Source organism: Pan troglodytes, chromosome 16 (genome assembly GCF_028858775.2).
Source record: "Pan troglodytes isolate AG18354 chromosome 16, NHGRI_mPanTro3-v2.0_pri, whole genome shotgun sequence".
In the NCBI taxonomy this organism is placed as follows: domain Eukaryota; kingdom Metazoa; phylum Chordata; class Mammalia; order Primates; family Hominidae; genus Pan; species Pan troglodytes.
In genome coordinates this window covers 59,855,408-59,875,487 of record NC_072414.2, presented here as the reverse complement: position 1 = coordinate 59,875,487, position 20,080 = coordinate 59,855,408, and the positions used below count along the sequence as shown (strand labels likewise).

General features: G+C 42.9%; 2 protein-coding genes across 2 annotated transcripts in view; both read right to left on the bottom strand.

The window, feature by feature from the left end:
• Window positions 1-6,421, bottom strand: part of PIAS1 (protein inhibitor of activated STAT 1) — a 311,344-nt gene extending 304,923 nt beyond the window's left edge. The window contains exon 1 of the mRNA XM_063795218.1: window positions 6,255-6,421. The gene's annotated coding sequence lies outside the window, so the exon portion shown is untranslated. The remainder of the gene's footprint in view (window positions 1-6,254) is intronic.
• Window positions 6,339-20,080, bottom strand: part of SKOR1 (SKI family transcriptional corepressor 1) — a 104,545-nt gene continuing 90,803 nt past the window's right edge. Inside the window, exon 10 of the mRNA XM_054667738.2 lies at window positions 6,339-6,424. Within this exon, the coding sequence (XP_054523713.1) occupies window positions 6,339-6,424 (86 nt within the window). The remainder of the gene's footprint in view (window positions 6,425-20,080) is intronic.

Sequence of the window (20,080 nt, the reverse complement as noted above, 5' to 3'; positions counted from 1 at the left end):
AAAAATTAGCTGGGCTTAGTGGCATGTGCCTGTCATCTCAGCTACTTGGGAGGATGAGGTGGGAGGATTGCTTCAGCCCAGGAGGTCGAGGCTGCAGTGAGCCATGATCGTGTCCCTGCACTCCAGCCTGGGTGATAGAGTGAGACCACATCTCAAATAAATAAATAAGTGGCATTGAAATAAATAAATAAATGACAAATTGAAATAAATAAATAAATGACATTGATTGTTTTCTGAGAAGGACACGTATGCTGAGTCACATACAGTAGGTAAGTGAAAAACGCAAGGTGGGATTAATATATAGTATGCAATTATTTGCTGTCATTCTTTACTAAGAGAAATTTTGTTGAGAGTGGAATGGGCCTAGATAAAATAGTTCACTCCCCAGGCTCCCTCCAAGTGGCTATGTGACACCACTGTGGCCACAGAGATATAAATGGGAGACAGCTGGAGATCTGAGGACATTTCTGCTTTAATACAGGAACCACCTTTCCCTCTTCCCTGCTACTTCTTCATTTCTGAGACGCAGATGTGAGAGTGACCGTGACCGTAAGACTTAATAAGCAAGATAACGTAACTACTCAGTTACATTAAGCGTAACTGAGTAGAAACATGGATAGAAGCCGGGACATCGATGATACAGTGGAGACGCTACACCCACCCCAGACCTCTCATTAGAGAAATCCAAACTCCTGCTTGGTTAAGCCAGGATAGTTGCGTTTCTGTTTTATGAGAGATACTTATATTGTGAAAATTCATTGAATACATAAAATATCTCTGGAAGTACACACAAGAAACTGTAGTCTTAGCTGCCTCCTGGGAGGACAAATTATGAGTGATTTCAGGACAGCACTGGACAAGAAACTTGCTTTTCATTTGTAGTCTTTTATATTTTTGAATGCTGAATTTACATTTATATATTCAACAAAAAAAGGGTGGAAATGACATATTACATCACCAAACCAGGTCCGTTTGCCCTCATGCAATGGAAAGGCAAACACTGAAGGACTGAGTTTTTGCAGCAAGAAAGGTTTATTGAGTCAACTGGCAAGGAGATGGGAAAATGCTCAAATCTGTCTCCCCCAAGCTGGGGGCCTGGGCTGGGTTTTATAAGTGTAGGGTAATAAGGTGTTATCTGATTGGATCTTGCAATGAAGTGATGCTGGGAGGCATGATCTGACTGGATCCTGCCATGAGGTGACAGCAGGGATTGATCTGATTGGATCCTGGATCCTGCCATGTGGTGTCCACTTCTTAATTCACTCCCCGCTCCTTGGGTTTGAGCACTTAGTATTCTCTGGTGATTGCATGCTTGGTTCATGCACACTGGGTATGCTCAGGTTACTTAACCTTTGTTACAGAAAAGTTGAACCAGATTGGTCTGGTGAAGTTATATTTCAATAGGGAAACTCAAAAGAGACTGTTTCCTTCATGAATTTGATGGTTCGAGAAATACATTTTCCAACAGTCCTGCTGTTGGATGACATAACAACACCTTGTTATGTCATCATCAAAGGCAAAGTTGTCTCAAGAAAAATCATAAGTTGTGCTTCAGTAACTGAATTTTGAACAGTATTTGTTAAAAATAAATTAACCATCTACGCTATACCTCAATAATGGAGGGGGGATGTGTTTTAAGGAAACTTTCACTGTGTCTGTAATGGGTTTTTCTGTTTTTTTTTGAGTTGGGGTCTCACACTGTCACTCAGGCTGGAGTGCAGTGGTATGATCTCAGCTTACTGCAGCCTTGACTTCTCCAGCTCAGGGGATCCTCCTGCCTCAGCCTCCCAAGTAGCTGGGACCACAGACATGCTCCTCTACGGCTGGCTAATTTGCACTTTGGGAGTGCAGATGCACTTTGGGAGGCTGAGGCGGGCAGATCACGAAGTCAAAAGTTCAAAACCAGCCTGACCAACATAGTGAAACCATGTCTCTACTAAAAATGCAAAAAAATTAGCCAGGCATGTTGGTGCACGCCAGCTACTCAGGAGGCTGAGGCAGGAGAATCACTTGAACCCAGGGGGCAGAGGTTGCAGTGAGGTGAGATTGCACCACTGCACTCCAGCCTGGGCGACAGAGCAAGACTCTGTCTCAAAAAAAAAAAAAAAAAAAATCAGATCTCACATTAACTTACTCACTATCATGAGAACAGCGCCAAAGAAGAAATCTGCCCCCATGATCCAATCACCTCCTACCATGCCCCATCTCCAACTTTGGGGATTACAATTGGACTTGAGATTTGGGCAGGGACACAGACCTAAACCATATCACTAACTGTGAAAAATTAGAGTGCATTCAAATATAATAAGGCACTCTCCCTCCCTTGAATTACCATCTGCTTTCTGGAGAAGCAGAGATATGGCTGGTACAATGAGGTACCCAGACTTTCACCTGACCCACAACTTATCTCTGCTTCAGCTAGTGGCTAGTACCCCTGACAGTTGCACCACAAATAAATTTAAAAACTTGCTGCCTGGGAGTCATGATTTTTATTTTTTTTAATTTATGTATTTATTTTTTGAGACAATATTTTGCTCTGTCACCCAGGCTGGAGTGCAGTGGCACAATCACAGCTCTCTGCAGCCTCGATCTCCTGGGTTCAAGCCATCCTCCCACTTCAGCCTCCTGATTAGCTGGGACTAAAAAATACATATACCACCATGCCCAGCAAATTTTTTGATTTTTTTTTTTTTTTGTAGAGACCAGGTCTCACTATGTTGCCCAGGCTAGTCTCAAACTCCTGAACTCAAGCAATCCTGATCCTCTCGCCTTGGTCTCCCAAAGTGCTGGGATTACAGGTGTGAGGCACTGTGCCTAGCATGATTTTTATACTTACTTTTTCTTCTTAATCGTACCCATAGATGAATTCTTAATATGGAAAGAGGCAGGGGAGACAAATCAGACACAAAGACTACATCCACGTCTAGGAGACACAGGAGAGAGCATGACCCAGGGATAATTTCTGTTATAAACCACACAACAGCAATGATTACCAAATCAAAAGGAGAGAAACTGATGGTTAAGTGCTATTTCTCATAATCATAGTCATATTGATATATATACATAAATTCTGTTATCGTTTTAAATAGTAAAATAAGATTAATTCATGTTTATTCTGCAACAGTGCATACTTGTTCCTTTCCTGATGTTATCTATTGTATTAGAAAGACATGGAAAAATGTTAAACTTGTTAAAAAAATTTTAATTTAAATAAAGCTTTATGTTTTAAAAAATTAGATTGGTTATATTTATGTACTTTTTCTTATAAAATGACAGAGCTTTTAAAAGTTCTTTAAAGGGCTGATTTTACACCACTAATATGTTTATAAAATGCTTTAATAAATCTCATGCCAAAAAAAATCTGAGGGGCTATTCACCTTACTTCTCCATAAAATGTTTAATATTCCACAAAAAATGGTTCTGGCCAGGAGAATGTGCCTTGTGTGTGAATGTCATTCACCATGTAAGTTGCTGGGGTGAAAAGGGCCAATAAACAAAAGAAAATCAGCACATCATCAACAAATTCTAATAAAACTAGTAATAGAATCAGCTGCAATTCAAAATGGACACTAAAGAAGACCAAATCTGGACTTCTGAGTAACAGTATGTGTGATAAATTACATATTTATTCTGCTCTAAGTCCAAGATTTTTACCATACTGCTCCCAAGCAAAACAAGCAAAGAAACAAAAAATTTATACTATCCCATGTGGAGATGGCTTGCTAAGGTACAGCTACAAAGAAATATGTATCTTAGAGGGACACTGATATTTTTGTTAGGTTACATGTTGCCTGATTAGATTAAGAATAAAGACGGCCGGGCGCAGTGGCTCACGCCTGTAATCCCAGCACTTTGGGAGGCCGAGGCAGGCAGATCATGAGGTGAGGTCAGGAGATCGAGATTACCCTGGCTAACACAGTGAAACCCCATCTCTACTAAAAATACAAAAAATTAGCCAGGCGTGGTGGCGGGCGCCTGTAGTCCCAGCTACTTGGGAGGCTGAGGCAGGAGAATGGCATGAATCTGGGAGGCAGAGCTTGCAGTGAACCGAGATTGTGCCACTGCACTCCAGCCTGGGTGACAAGCGAGACTCCGTCTCAAAAAAAAAAAAAAATTATAATTGCATGCAAGGCCCCTCACTTGTTTCCATCCATGTATTCATTCTTTTTTTTTTTTTTGAGATGGAGTCTCATTCTGTCACCCAGGCTGGAGTGAAGTGGTGTGATCTCAGCTCTCTGCAAACTCTGCCTCCTGGGTTCAAGCAATTCTCCTGCCTCAGCCTCCCGAGTAGCTGGGACTACAGGCATGTGCCACCATGCCCAGCTAATTTTTGTATTTTTAGTAGAGACAGGATTTCACCATGTTTGCCAGGATAGTCTCAAACTCCTGACCTCAGGTGATTCAACGCCTCGGCCTCCCAAAGTACTGAGATTACAGGCGTGAGCCCAGCCCATTCTCTTTTATATTCATATTACACACTCTCTCATATACCTTGGCAACTGCTTTACTATGTTTACAGTAAATGTTTTTGTATTTTTGGAAAATATGTATTTCTTATGTTAATTTATTAAGGTATAATTTACATTCAGTAATAGCCAACCAATCTTTGACAAAGGAGCAAAGGCAATTCAATAGGAAAAGGTTAATCTTTTCAACAAATTGCTCTGGAATCACCATATGCAAAAAAAAAAAAAAAAAAAAAAAAAAGGATCCAGAAACAAACTTTAGACCTTTCACAAAAATTAATTCAAAATGGGTCATAGGCCTTAATATAAAATGCAGAGCTATAAAACTTCTAAAAGAAGAAAGGAGAAAGACTAGATGACTTCGGATTTGGCTATGAATTTTCAGATACAACACCAAAAGCATGATTCATGAAAGAAAAATTGATGTCAAACTTTATTAAAATTAGTAACTTCTGCTCTGCACAAGACACTGTTAAGAGAATGAAAAAGTCACAGACCAGAGAAATTATTTATAAAACATGTATCTGATAAAGTACTTGTATCCAAAATATACAATGAACTCTTAAAACTCAACAAAAACAAAGAAACCAATTTTAAAATGGATCATCTGAACAGATATCTCAACAAATAAGATAAACAGATGGCAAATAAGCATTTAAAAATGTCTGGGTGCGGTTGGCTCACGTCTGTAATCTCAGCACTTTGGGAGGCCGAGGAGGATTACTTGAGCCCAGGAGTTTGAGACCCACCTGGGCAACAGAGCGAGTCCCCGTCTCTACAAAAAAGTTAAGAATTAGCTGGTATGGTAGCAAACTCGTGTAGTCCCAGTTACTTGGGAGGCTGAGGCAGGAGGATCACTTGAGCCTGGGAGATCGAGGCTGCAGTGAGCTGTGATTGCACCAGTGCACTAACCTGGGCAACAGAGCAAGACTCTGTCAAACAACAACAACAACAACAACAACAACAACAAAATGCTCATTGTTTGTCATTAAGGAATTGCATATTAAAACAATGAGATATATACATCAGTATATATTTAACTTTATCGGAAATTGCCAAACCGATGTCCCATTTTGCATTTCCATCAGCAATATATAAGTGTTCTAGTTGCTCAGGATCCATCCCAGGAAAGAAAAAAGGAAAGATAAAAAGAAAAAGAAATAAGAGCTTCAGTTGCTCTACATCCTCAGCTTGTATTGTCAAGATTTTAAAATTTGAGCATTTTGTGATGTTAATGGTATCTCATTGTGGTTTTAATATGCAATTCTCTATTGACTAATTATGTTGAGAATCTTTTTATGTGCTTATATCTTATTTGGCGAAGTAGCTTTAAATCTTTTGTTTTATATCTTATTTTTAAGTTAGTGTTTGTTTTATATCTTACTTGGTAAACAGCTCTAAATCTTTTGTTCAATTTTAAGTCAGTGTTTTAATTTATTATTGAGTTGGGAGGTTTCTGTATATATTCTGGATAGAATTTGGTATCACTGTCCAGTCAAGAAATGGAAAACAGGTAAAGTTTAACATAAAGAAATAACAGGAGATTTGAGTAATGGGAAATCGACTCATAAGAGTTATAGAGAACTCTGATGAATGCAAGAATGGCAAATACAGGGAACAGCCGCTGCCAGCAGGATAGAGTGTCCAAGGAAGAACTCCAGACCCTGCTGGGGAGAGCACAGCATGGCATCCTGGATGGTGGAGAAGACACTGAAGTGGCTCACAGTGTAATACTGGAATCTTCCCTTTAGGGTACTAGGGGGTGTTGTCCACAGAGAAGTGCCATACCTTGAAACTTGCTGCAAATTCTTCAGGTGATGGGGTGCTGGGGGAAGCCGTTCACGGTCAGGTGCCTTGCCAGTGGCACACCACTTAGAGAAGATGCTGAGGGAAGCTTCTGTCAGCTGGGCACTGAAGGTTACCATGCACTGCCAGAACTGGGAGCTGGAGAAGCTGCCCTTTTCAGGAAAAGGGAAAGAGTAAGAGACAATTTCTTCCTCCTCCCATGCCTACTACTGGCTTAACATCATGTATCAAAGAAAAATATTTATTTAACCCACCTCCATTATCACGGAGCAGGTAAAGAAGGGTGAATTTGGAGCCAAGAAGCAATAAGTTGATGACTGTCACAAAACCCTTTATCATTTGTGTGTTTTGCAAATATTTTTTCTCAAGCTACATATTGTCTTTTCATTTTCTTGATGGTGCCTTTTGAAAAGCAGATGCTTTTAATTTTGATGATGCCAATTCATTCATTTTTCTTTTTTCATTCATGCTTTTTTAATCCTAAAATCTTTGCCTAACCTCAAATCATAAGATTTTCCCATGTTTTCTCCTTGAAGTTTTACAGTTTCAGCTTCCAGATTTAGGCTTATGATCCATTTCAAGTTTTGTGTGTATGCATTTTTAAAATTGGTAGCATATACAATAAATTACAAAAATATGTGCATCTACTGTAATTTATGAATGGTATCAAGTTATCTCATTATGCTTCCTACCTTTGTCACTGAGGGCTGTTTTTAAGATTCATTCATGTTGCTATGTATACATCTGCTATGGTTTGAAAGTTTGTCCCCTCCAAAACTTATTTTGAAATTTAATTGCTATTGTAGCAGTATTAAGAGGTGGGACTTTTAAGAACTTGACAGCTTCCATCTCATGAGTGGGATTGGTGCTATTATAAAAGAGTGAGTTTAGGGGCTAGGCACAGTGGCTCATCCCTGTAATGCATGAGCATTACAGACAATCCAAAGTCTCAACACTCTGGGAGGCTGTGGCAGGAGAATTGCTTGAGCCCAAGAGTTCAAGTTTAGGGGCTAGGCACAGTGGCTCATGCCTATAATCTCAACACTCTGGGAGGCTGAGGTGGGAGAATTGCTTGAGCCCAAGAGTTCGAAACCAGCCTGAGGAACATTATGAGACCCCATCTCTACAAAAAAAAAAAAAAAAAATTAGCTGGGTGTGGTGGTGTACACCTGTGGTCCCAGCTACTCGGGAGGCTGAGGTGGGAGGATCCCTTGAGCCTAGGAGTTCAAGACTGCAGTCAGCTATTATCATGCCACTGCACTCTAGCCTGGGTGACAGAACAAAACCTTGTCTCAAAAAAATAAAAATGAAAGATAAAGAGTGAATTTGGCCCTCTCTAACCCTCTCTTTGCTCTACTACCATCTGATGCTTTCTGCCATCTTATGATACAGCAGCAAGAAGGCGCTTGCCAGATGCCGGCACCGTGATCTTGAACTTCCCATCTCCAGAAATGTAAGAAATAAATCTTGGCTCATTGCAAATCATCCAATCTGTGGTATCTGTTACAGCAGCATAAAACAGACTAAAGCACTCTACTACATGCATCATTCACATTTCACCCATTTATTCCTCTCCAGATGGACAACTGCTTGTCTCCAATTGCCTGCTAGCAGAACTGACACAGCAGCCAATGTTCTAATCTGTATTCCCTGATGGACCTGTATGATTACTTATCCTGAGTGTATATACACCCAGGAGTAGATTTGCTGGGTCCCAGGCTGTGCATATATTTAATTTATCTAGTATATCTAATGTATCAGACTGCTCTCCAGAATGGTTGACAATCTGCATTCCCACCAGCAGCATGTGAAGGAAACTATATCTCCACTTACCTGCTAACACTTGACATTTTCCAACTTTCCAATTTTTGCCAGTCTGCTAGGTGTAAGGCTGATATTTCATTGTTGTTTAAAATAGAATTTCTTTGATTACTAACGATTTTAATTTTTAATAATTCCCTTAACTTGCCTGTTTGGGTTACCACTTTTATAAGTTTTCTCTTGATAAACTGTCCATTCTTCTATGGGATCTGCTACCTTTTCCTTGCCTTGCATTTAATTTGTTGTTCTTTTTCTAAGATGAAAGCTTGAATTATAATTTTAGAACTTTGTTCTAATATATGCATTCAATGTCATAAATATCCCTCTAAGCACTTTTACTGCATCCCTCAAATTTTGATAATTTGAGTTTTCATTTTCATTTAGTTGCAAATATTTTTTGGTTTCTCTTGAGATTTCTTTTTCAGCCATATGTCATTTAGAAGTATGTTGTTTAGTCTCCAAGTATTTGGGGGATTTCCCAGCTATCTTTCTGTTTAATCCCATTGTAGTCTGAGAGCATACATTGTAATATTTCTGTTCTTTTAAATTAGGTAGGGTGCAGGTTGTGGCCCAGAATGTGGTCTACTTTGGTCAACGGTACATGTGAGGAATGTGTATTATGCTGTTTTGGATGAAGTAGTCTATAGATGTCAATTATATCCTGTTGATTGATGGTGCTGTTGAGTTCAACTATGTCCTTACTGATTTTCTGACTGCTGGATCAGTCCGTTTTCAACAAAGGGGTATTGAAGTCTCCAACTAAAATAATGAATTCATCTATTTCTCCTTGCAGTTCTATCAGTTTTTGCCTCATGTATTTTGATGCTCTGTTGTTAGGGGCATACCCATTAAAGATTATGTCTTCCTGGAGAATCAACCCCTTTGTCATTATGTAATGCCCCTCTTATCCCTGTTTAATTTGCTTGCTCTGAAGTCTGCTCTGTCTGAATATACCTACTCCAGCTTTCTTTGATTAGTGTTAGCATGGTATATCTTTCTTATCCTTCTCCATCTCTTTACTTTTAGTCTATATGGATCTTTATATTTAAAGTGGGTATATTTTACACAACAATATAATTGAGTCTTTTTTTTTTTCTGAGATAGGGTCTTGCTCTGTCACCCAGGCTAGAGTGCAGTGGCTCAATCACAGCTCACTGCAGCCTTGATCTCCTGGGCTCAAGAAATCCTCCTACCTCAGCCACTCAAATAGTTAGATCTACAGGCACACATCACCATGCCCATCTAATTTCTATTTACTTTGAGATGGAGTCTCATTCTGTCAACCAGGCTGGAGTGCGCTGGCATGATCTCAGATCACTGTAACCTCCACCTCCCAGGCTCAAGCAATTCTCATACCTCACCCTCCCGAGTCCCTGGGATTATAGGCGCCCACCACTACACCTGGCTAATTTGGGTTTCACCATGTTGGTCAGGCTGGTCTCAAACTCCTGATCTCAAATGATTCACTCACCTCAGCCTACCAAAGTGCTGGGATTACGGGCGTGAGCCACTGCACCCAGCCCCAGCTAATTTTTAAATTTCTTGTAGAGACAGAGTGAGACCTTGTCTCAACAACAACAATACAATGACTTAAAAAAAACACAGTATAACAACTATTTACATAGCATTTACATTATATTAGATACTATAAGCAATCTAGAGATGATTTAAAGTATCCAGGACGTTGCGCACAAGTTTTGTGCAAATCCTACGCCATTTTTAATAAGGAACTTGAGCAGTCCTGGATTTTGGTACCTGAGGGGGAGCCTAGAACCCATCCCCAATGGATATGGAGGGATGACAGTGACAGCAACAGGGGGCAGCCTAGGCAGACAGGGGCAGGTCCCCGGTGAAACCCCACCTAAAGCCAAAAACAGCCTGAAGGCTGAAAGATTGGACTGCTGGTCCTGGATGAAACTGCAACCCAGAGTGAGAACTTCTGTTCTTTTTGCCTCCCTTTCCCAACTGATTCTTTCTGAATGCCTTTTAACCAATAGAATGTTGCTTTTTCCAATACTACCTGTGGCCTGCCCCTCCCCCATTCTGAGCTTGTAAAAAGCCCCGGACTCAGTCATATTATGGGGACTTTCCAGCCTTCAGGTAGGCGGACCACCCCTGCATCCCCTCTCTGCTGAAAGCTGTTTCATCACTCAATAAAATTCCCTGCCTTGCTCATTCTTTGACTGTCAGTGCATCCTCATTCTTCTTGGGCACAGGACAAGAACTCAGGAACAGGTGTGCAAGCCATACTCAGCATGGGTGGGCCAAGTGGGCAGGCCATCTCCTGCAACAGGTAGTGTGGTCAAGGGAGGCCTGGGTGGGGCAATGCCAGCCAGAGGTTCCTGGCTTGCAAAGTGACTGAGAATAAAAGCCTGTGTCAATGGTACTTGCATATTCTGTGTATTAATCCCTTATCATTTTTAGATTTACAGATATCTTCACCTATTCTGTCACCTATTGTCCATAGTATCCTCTTTTGTATGGAAATAGTTAATTTGGATGTCATCAAATTAATGCATTTTTTGCCTTTGGGTTTGTGCTTTTGAAGTTCTGTTTAATGAGTCCCTCTCCCAGCCCAAGTTTCAAAGATAGTCCCTTATATTTTCTTCTATTAACTTTGGTTTTATTTCTCACCTTAAAGTTTTACATCACTTAGTGTTTTACATCACACAGCAACAATCATCAACTCAGAACCTCCTGTGACCAGATGTGTGTGGGTTTCCCCCACCACCAAGCAGCAGACACCTGGTTGGTGTCTTCCAATTCATTTCTGATACTATCTACCTGGAGATAGTGTCAGATCCCACAGGTTGAGGGCTCAGTTCCCAAGACTTCTCCCTCCTTCCCCGCAGCCACAACTCTAGGCCTCAGAACTTCGGACCAACTGACTTCAAGTTGGGGTTCCCACGCCCGTCTCTTTAGGCTTGATTAATTTGCTAGAGCAGCTCACGGAACTCAGGGAAACACATTTACCAGTTTACTAAGGAGGATATTTTAAAGGATACAAATAAACAGCCAGATGAAGAGACCTCTAGCGAGTTCTGGAAGGGTCTCCAGCACAGGAGCTTCTGTCCCCATGGAGTTGGGGTACACCACCCTCCAGGCCCATGAATGCGTTCTTCCTGTCAGCCTGCATGTGTTCAGCTATCCGGATCTCTCTGAACCCAGTCCTCTTGGATTTTTATGGAAGCATTCTTGCCCCTCAGGGTATGAGGTGGAACCCGCTCAGGGAGGGTCTTAAGACCCACAATCAGAAAAGTGGGGATAGATTAGATGTCTGCCTTGGGGCAGGTGAAAGGAGGGCAGAAGAGAGATTCTGTTTCCTGAGGCCTCACACACTGAACATTCTAACAAGACTGTAACAAGGGCTATGGGAGTTAGGAGCCAATATATGGACGAAAACCAATATATATATCAGAACACCACACAGCGTATACCTTTCCCTTTGGTGTAAGGCAGGGATTCTAGATTTTTCCCCCCATATAGTGAACGGGTTTAATCTGCTTTCTTCATTGATTTGTGATGTCTCCCACCTGTATACTAATGGTCTGACTTTCAGTTTTCTATTCCATTCCATGGTCTATTGGTCTGTTTTGGTGCCAAAACAATGTTGTTTGATTTGGTTTGGTTTGACATAGCTTTGTAGTGTGCTTAATATCTGGTAGGACAAATTCTAGCTCTTTATTTTTTTAAGGTTGACTTAGTCCTGTTTGTCCACACAAATTTGAGAGTGAGTTTATCAAGTTCCTGGAAAATAGAGCTAGAATTTTTGTTGGGATTCCTTTGAACTTATAGATTAATTCATAAAGATCTGATTCCTATATAATATTCAATCATTTCATCCAAGAACATAAAATTTCTCTCCATTTAGTCAGGTTATTTTCTACATCCTTAATTAGTGTTTTCATGTTTTCTCCATAGATATTTTTAATTAAGTACATTACTAGATTTTTTTATACTTTGTCGTTGCCGTTGTGAATAGATGTTGTTTGTGGTGAAGACAAATGTTAAGGATTTATTTTTGGTCAATCTTCTATCTACTAAATGACTGAATTATCTTAATTTTAAAAGTCTATGCTGATTCTCTTTGCTTTTCAAGACAAATGAAAATATCTTCACATAGTGACAATTTTATTTCTTCTCATCCTGTATGTCTTACATTTTTCTTCATTCATAGCTTTGTCTGGAACTTCTATTATTATATAGTAAATGATAGCAGTACAGTTGGATGCCTTATTTTGTTCCAGATGTTAAAGTGAATGCTCCTAGTTTCTTCATTAAGTGTAGTGTTTGCTTTAAGTTTTTGCTATATAACCAGTTTTTCTGAGACAGGGTCGTGCTGTGTCTCCCAGGCTGGAGTGAAGTGGTGTAATCATGGCTCACTGCAGCCTCGACCTCTGAGGCTCAAGCCATCCTCCCACCTCAGCCTCCCAAGTAGTTAGGACTATAGGCATGTGCCACCAACCCTGGCTAATTATTGTATTTTTGGTAGAAATGGGGTCTATGTTGTCCAAGCTAGTCTCGAACTCCTGGGCTCAAGCAATCCTCCTGCCTTGGCCTCCCACAGTGCTGGGGCTACAAGTGTTAGCCACTGCACCTGGCCCTATATAACCTTTATCAAATTAAAGACACCTTTCCTATTTCCAGTTTGCTAAGTTTTTTTTTTTTCATTTTCATAAGTTCAAGGAAGTCATATGCTGAGTTATTCATAAATAAAAAATAGGTGAAAAACTTTATCAATATGCTGCTTTTTCTTCACCATTTGAGATACTCATGTGATTTTTGTCCTTTATTACAGTGGGGTGATTTTCAATGTTGAGCTGGAATTCCTGGGATAAACCTACTTTCAAAAAACATATAACTAGATTAGTTGCTATTTTATTTAAGTTTTTTTTTTTTAACAGAGTCTCGCTCTGTTGCCCAGGCTGGAGTGCAATGGAGCAATCTCGGCTCACTACAACCTCTGCCTCCCAGGCTCAAGCGTTTCTCCTGCCTCAGCCTCCTAAGTAGCTAGTATTACAGGTTCACGCCACCATGCCCAGCTAATTTTTTGTATTTTTAGTAGAGACGGGGTTTCACCATGTTGGCCAGGCTGGTCTTGAACTCCCGACCTCAAGTGATCTGCCTGCCTTGGCCTCCCATAATCCCAAAGTGCTGGGATTATAGGTGTAAGCCACTGTGTCTGGCCAGGATTTTTATACATGCATTCATAGGTGAAATGAACTTAATATATTTATTTATTGCTTTGTCCTTACTGATTTTGGAATCAAGATTATATTGGTTTCATAAAATGATCTGGGCAACTTTGGTCTTTTCTAACTTTCTGGAACAACTTATATAAGATAGAAATTAACTGATCCTTGAAAGTTCGGTACAACTCCAGAAACCCACAAGTTTTTCATTACCATGAATCCCTCCAGCTCCCCAAAAATAGTTTTCTACTGTTTACCACATTTTGAAAGATTTGGTTTAAATTAATATGTATGACTTTTTCTTTCCCCAGGTGACTGCGCGCTGTAGAGAAAATCCCCACAGCTCTGCAGAATGGCGCCATGACAAACTCAAAGTCACCACCCTCAACTGGACAGTCAACTCTTTTATTGTCCTCAAGTTAAAGGGTTGCACCTCTCTCCTCAAGTCCCCTTCTCAGGCTCACCTATTACCTTTGGATAGATGACCCAACCTCCTACTTGACTGAGAAAAGGTAGCCATTAGGGACTAGCCTCTTGAATCCACCTACCTCCTTACAATGACTCTGTCCACACCCAATCATACCTCTTTCCATCAGTCTCCAAACATAAGGTGTCCCTTCTTAAATCCAAGACAATCTCTGTAAACCTGCTCCAAATCCCCTCCCTTTCTCCCATGGACTTTGCCTGTTTTGACATCCCCTCTCTGTCCCGAAGTTTAAACTCTACCTCGCTATGGGGCTTGGGGGGCTCATTTTCCTCGGTTCAGCAACAGACTCAAATCTCACCCATCCCAAAATAAAATCCCTCTTTTGTGTGCTGTGGGGCAGACATTCTCACGCACTGCAGGTGGGAGTGTAAATTGGCAAGATCTTTCTGGGAAGCAATTTGGTAACCTGAGTCAAAAGCCTGAAAAATATTTGCACCCTTTGTCCCAGTAATCCTACCTCTAAAAAATTCATCTAAGGAAATAATCAGAAATGCTGACAAAGGTAGATGTTTAAAGATGTTAATCTCTCTGTTATTTTAACAGCAAAAATTGGAAACAATCTAAAGGCTTAACAATAGGGGATAACTTAAATAAATTGTACTTAAATGTAATAAAATACCGTACTATCACTAAAAATACAATTTTAAAAAGCATAATTGAATGGGAAACTGTTCATGAAGCAATGTTGGCTGTGAAGACGGCAGCACAGAAACAGTAGATACAGTCTGGTGCTGATTTTGTTACATATAAAAATAGCTAACACTTCTGGAATGTTAACTATTACATACGTTCTCTCACTCAATCCTCACAACATTCCTGTACAGTTAATACCGTTATTCACATTTTGTAGACAAAGAAACCAACCAGAAAGAAAAATACCAATATTTGGCAGGAGGTACTGATGAATTTTATTTTCTTCATTCTCTTTATTTTCCCATTTTTATTTATTTTTATTTTTTATTTTGTAGAGATGGAGTTTTGACATGTTGCCCAGGCTGGTTTCAAACTCCCGGGCTCAAGGGATCCTCCCACCTCGGCCTCCGAAAGTGCTAGGATTACAGGCATGAGCCACTGCATCCAGCCTGTATTTTCCAATTGTTTAAAGAGGAATTATTATTATTATCATTTTGTCAAACAGAAGTCCTGAATCATTGCTCCTCTTTCTGATTTATATATGCTAGTAGTGAATATTTTGGACAATACAGAGAAAATGCAATTTCCATTACTGCTACTCCAACTGCCACAGACAGCCACTGTGGACAGTTTGGCTTTTGTATTTCTATTTGCCTCTAAAATGTGTATGTAGACATATGCACTTTAAAAAGCAAACACGCCGGGCGCAGTGGCTCACACCTGTAATCCCAGCACTTTGGAAGGCCGAGGTGGTGGATCACTTGAGGCTGGGAGTTCGAGAGCAGCCTGCCCAACATGGTGAAACCTCCTCTCTACTAAAAATACAAAAATTAGCCAGGCGTGGTGGTGGGCGCCTGTAATCCCAGCTACTTAGGAGGCTGAGGCAAGAGAATCACTTGAACCTGGGAGGCGGACGTTGCGGTGAGCCAAGATCGCATCACTGCACTCCAGCCTGAGCAACGGAGTGAGAGTGTGTCTCAAACAAAAACAAAACAAAAACAACAACAAAAAAAGATCATGGAAACGTGGCTGTACATAGAACTCTACAATTTGGGCCGGGTGCGGTGGCTCACGCCTGTAATCCCAGCACTTTGGGAGGCCGAAGCAGGTGGATCACGAGGTCAGGAGTTCGAGACCAGCCTGATCAACATGGTGAAACCCGTCTCGACTAAAAATACAAAAGTTAGCCAGGCGTGGTGGCGGGCGCCTGTAGTCCCAGCTACTCCGGAGGCTGAGGCAAGAGAATTGCTTGAACCCGGGAGGCGGAGGTTGCAGTGACACAAGATTGAGCCACTGCACTCCAGCCTGGGTGACAGAGCGAGACTCCGTCTCAATAAATAAATACATACATAAATAACAACAACAAAAAAGAACTCTACAATTTGAGTCCAAAAGTGGCTGCATTTTGATGTCCAGGGGTCGCCGTCCTGCGGGAAGAGGATGTGCAGCGCCCGTTTCTGCTGGAGGGACCAGTTTACTTACGCCAGGCAGAGAGCCATCTCTGTGCCGCCCCACCCCAAGAGCTCCAAGTCTGGGCCTAGGAGAACTGAGTTCCTGTCATTTACTAGCTCTCCTAATCAACTTTTTTCTTTGGGAGCCCGTTTGCCCACTTTCAGACGGGGCAATATTTCCTGTCTTGCCCACTTTAAGGGAACGCTGTGACGTTCCAAGGGGCTGACGGGTGTGACTGGTTAAATCCCGCATCCAAGACAGTGGTCTTGGGACTCCTGTCCCTCCTCCCCATTTCCCGCTGCCTCAGGAATCCTTCGACCTGGCTTAAGGAGAAGAGAGGCCAGCGACCGCGGGAGGGGCAGGGACCTTGTGCCCTGCACAGCACTAGAGACCAGAAGCTCCAGGCTGGCTTTCCAGCCTTCCCCCCCACTCAAGAGTCCTGCGGCGCGCCCTGCGGAGTAGAAGGACTCGCCGCGTGCGGACGCGTAAGGGAGGCCCCTGGAGTGCAGCGGTGGAAGAGGGGAAACGCCGGGACTCTGGAAAGCAGGCTGCGTGGCGTCTACTTCCAACGCGCGTTTTAAAGGCACTGTGGGCGCGAGCCGGCGCAAAGGCTGGGGCCCTCCTCCGCGGAGCCGCCGCCCTCTGGTGGCGGCGTGCGAAAGTTACAGCAGCTCGCTCTGCCCCGGCTCCCCGCGCAGGGGTTGAGGGACTGGGTTGCCACTCACACATATTCTGAGCCAGGGGCCCTTAGGGAGCTCCCAATTGAGACCTGAAACCGGCCCGAAGGGGAAGCCTGACATGGGGGAGCCAGGACTGGGACCTGGGACTCCGGCTGCGCCCCCGATTGACGCTTACAACAGCACAATTATGGTCATTGTGAACGCAAAAAGCCCCAGACAGTTAAGATTTCATTCAGGCCATTGCAATAGGGAGAACGTTCATTAATGAGGAGCATCTCAAAGGGGACTGGGGTTTTAGAGAGGCAGGTAAACAATGGAGTCATCAGCGAATCTTAGGGAATAGTAAGAAAGGATGGAGATCCGTATTTCCTTGGGATGCGAGCTTAAGGTGGTCCTTTGTGGCTAGCTCTTTCCTTGGAACTTAAAGAGGTTGGAGAACTTTATCGTCGCTGCCTTCTGGAGGCACAGGGCTCAGATAAAGGTGAACATTGTCATAGTAAATGGTGCATGATGCAGGACAGCCATTTAAGAGGTGAGGGAAGTGAGACCCAGACCACCCAACTGTGATTTTTTGTGGCTGAAGCAAGATTCCAACCTGCAGACACCAAGACAGCAAAAAGTCCCCAACATGAAGTGCAGAGTTCCCTTGGAGAGTAAGATCAGAAGCTCAGGATGAGTTCCGCCAACAGCGGAAATGACGTCCTCCAAGACATGGAATCAACCTACGTCTCCATCAACAGATGATTGGATAAATAAAATATGACCTGTATACCCAATGGAATCGTGTTCAGACACAAAAATGAATGAAATTGTGTCTTCTGCAGCAGCATGGATGGAACTGGAGGTTGTTAGGTGAAAAAAGTCAGACACAGAAAGACAAATACTCATGTTCTCACTCATAAGTGGGAACTAAATAATGTATACATATGGGTGTGAGTATGAATGATAGTGGACGCAGAGAAGGGGATGTGGGGATGGATGATGAGAATTCACTTAATGGGTACAATGTATGTTATTTGGGTGATGGATACCCTGAAAGCCTGACATCACCACTATGAATTCTGTGCATGTAACAAAATTATACTTGTATCCCATAAATTTATACCAATCCAAAAATAAATAAATAGAAAGAAATTACCTGCTCCACAGCTTCTGTTTTGATAGAACGTATTGGAGAAGCATTGGGATTACCCAGATTACCCCAGGTATAGGGGAAGGGAGCTATGAAGTTACAGTGAAGACCCCCTAGTCAAGCCTCAGGAAGGGCCAGAAACAAGGCAGGTCTGGGATTCACCTGCTGTGTCTGTCTTTCAGCCAGTCAGTCGGTCTATCTCTGTCTCCAGGATACCCACTGTTATCTCTTCCACCAATCTCCATTCCCCCAACTTCAGCTGACATCTGGCCTCCTACAACTACCCTGGTCCCTGAATCTACTCAACCTTCCAGACACAGAGCTCACTTTTTTTTTTTTTTTTTTTTTGAGATAGAGTCTCACTCTGTTCCCCAGGCTGGAGTGCAGTGGCACAATCTCGGCTCACTGCAACCTCCACCTCCCGGGTTCAAGCAATTCTCCTGCCTCAGTCTCCCGAGTAGCTGGGACTACAGGCACATGCCTCCACACCTTGCTGATTTTTGTATTTTTAGTAAAGATGGGTTTTCACCATATTGGCCAGGCTGGTCTTGAACTCCTGACCTCAAGTGATCCACCTGCCTCAGCCTCCCAAAGTGCTGAGATTACAGGTGTGAGCTACCGCACCCAGCCACAGAGCCCACTTGTAACTGCAGCTTCCTACTGTATCTTTTAAGATCCCTCTCGAACAAGTTCATGCCTTCATGCCAGGGCATGAGTCAGCGGCTGCAGCCAGCCTATTCTCTCCCTGGCCTCTGGGTCCTGGGTTGTGTGGGGTGGGATGAGTGGGCTTTCATAATCTGCTTTTCACAGGGGATAGGGGCAGGACAGCTGCCCCTAGAAGTGTCAGGAGCGGCTGCATCAAGGCGGTCCAAGGCTAAATTTTGGAAGGCAAGACTAGACATGTCATCATTTCCAAGCACTTAAGCCCACTCATGGGTCCTGAGCTTCTTCTTCAGGAGGGTGTAGACTGAAGAGCATGATCTGAATGGCTAGAGAAGAAGCAGCTAGAGTGACAAGCCTGGATAGCAGCCCCAGAAGTGTCCCTGGCCTGGCCCATGGACCCAGTTGTCCAGCCTCCTTGTCAACCATCTTCTTTCTCAGCATAAGTATTCATGCCCTAGGCCAACAGTAGGCAGACTACAGGCTGCAAAGCTAAATCTGGTCCCTCACCACTGGTTTCTGCTTGGTCTGAGAGCTAAGAATGGCTTTTATGTTCTTAAAAAAGTTGAAAGAAGAGTAATATATTGGCCAGGCATTGTGGCCCACGCCTGTAATCCTAGCACTTTGGGAGGCCGAGGCGGGTGGATCACCTGAGGTCAGTAGTTCCAGACCAGCCTGGCCAACATGGCAAAACCCTGTCTCCACTAAAAATACAAAAATTAGCTAGGTGTGGTGGTGTGTGCCTGTCATTCCAGCTATTCAGGAGGCTGAGGCAGGAGAATCACTTGAACTCAGGAGGCAGAGGTTGCAGTAAGCTGAGATTGCGCCACTGCACTCTAGCCTGGGCAACAGAGCAAGACTCCGTCTCAAAAAAAAAAAAGAAAAGAAAAAAGAGAGAGTAATACATCAGGACACATCAAAACTGTATGAAATTCAAATTTCAATGTTTATAAGTAAAGTTTTATTGGAACACAGCTATGCTCATGTATTTATGTGCTGTCTGTGGCTGTTTTCACACTGCAGTGGTAGAGTTGAATGGTTTCAACAGAGACTGCAAAGTCTACAATATTCACTGTCTGGACCTTAACAGAAACAGTTTTTGGACCCTTGGGCAGTCCTTGCTTGATGCCTCTAGCTATAGATCCTTGCTGGGCCTGGGGCCTGCTCCAAGAGGCCAGTTGTCAATCCAGATGGCTTTTCTCCAGGGAAAGGAGACACCGGCAGTAATGATGTGAAAGGCTGACCCACTGAGCCGTGACACTTCTCACAGGAAATGAGTCAGTTGGCTTCCTGATCTATAGGTGAGCCTCTCTTAGTTTAAATGTCCCTCTCCTGAGTCTGACCAACTCAGGGGCTGTGTCAGCAAGGATCTTTGGTTACAGGTGACAGAAACCCAATTTGGACAATCTAAAGGAAACAAGAAATGTGTTAAGAAGGCCCTGGCATGTGTCCCGGGACCCATGCTGAGCATGCAGCGGGACCTCAGAGGTGTGTTGAGTCCTTGCTCAGACAGCCTGGTCTGCCCACTCTCACGGTGCCCCCTGCACACCCACTGCTAAGGCCTTCTGCAGGCTGCACCTCTCACCATCAGGCCCTGGAGAGAGACCATCTGACCCATGTTCAAACATCTTGGAAAAAGGAGGCTCTGGTTGGCATGTTCAGGTACCCACCCCTAGCAGTGACCTGTGCCCACCTTCCCACTGAACAAAACGGCTTCTGGTAACCAGGGCAGCGGCAGAAGCGGGGACAGT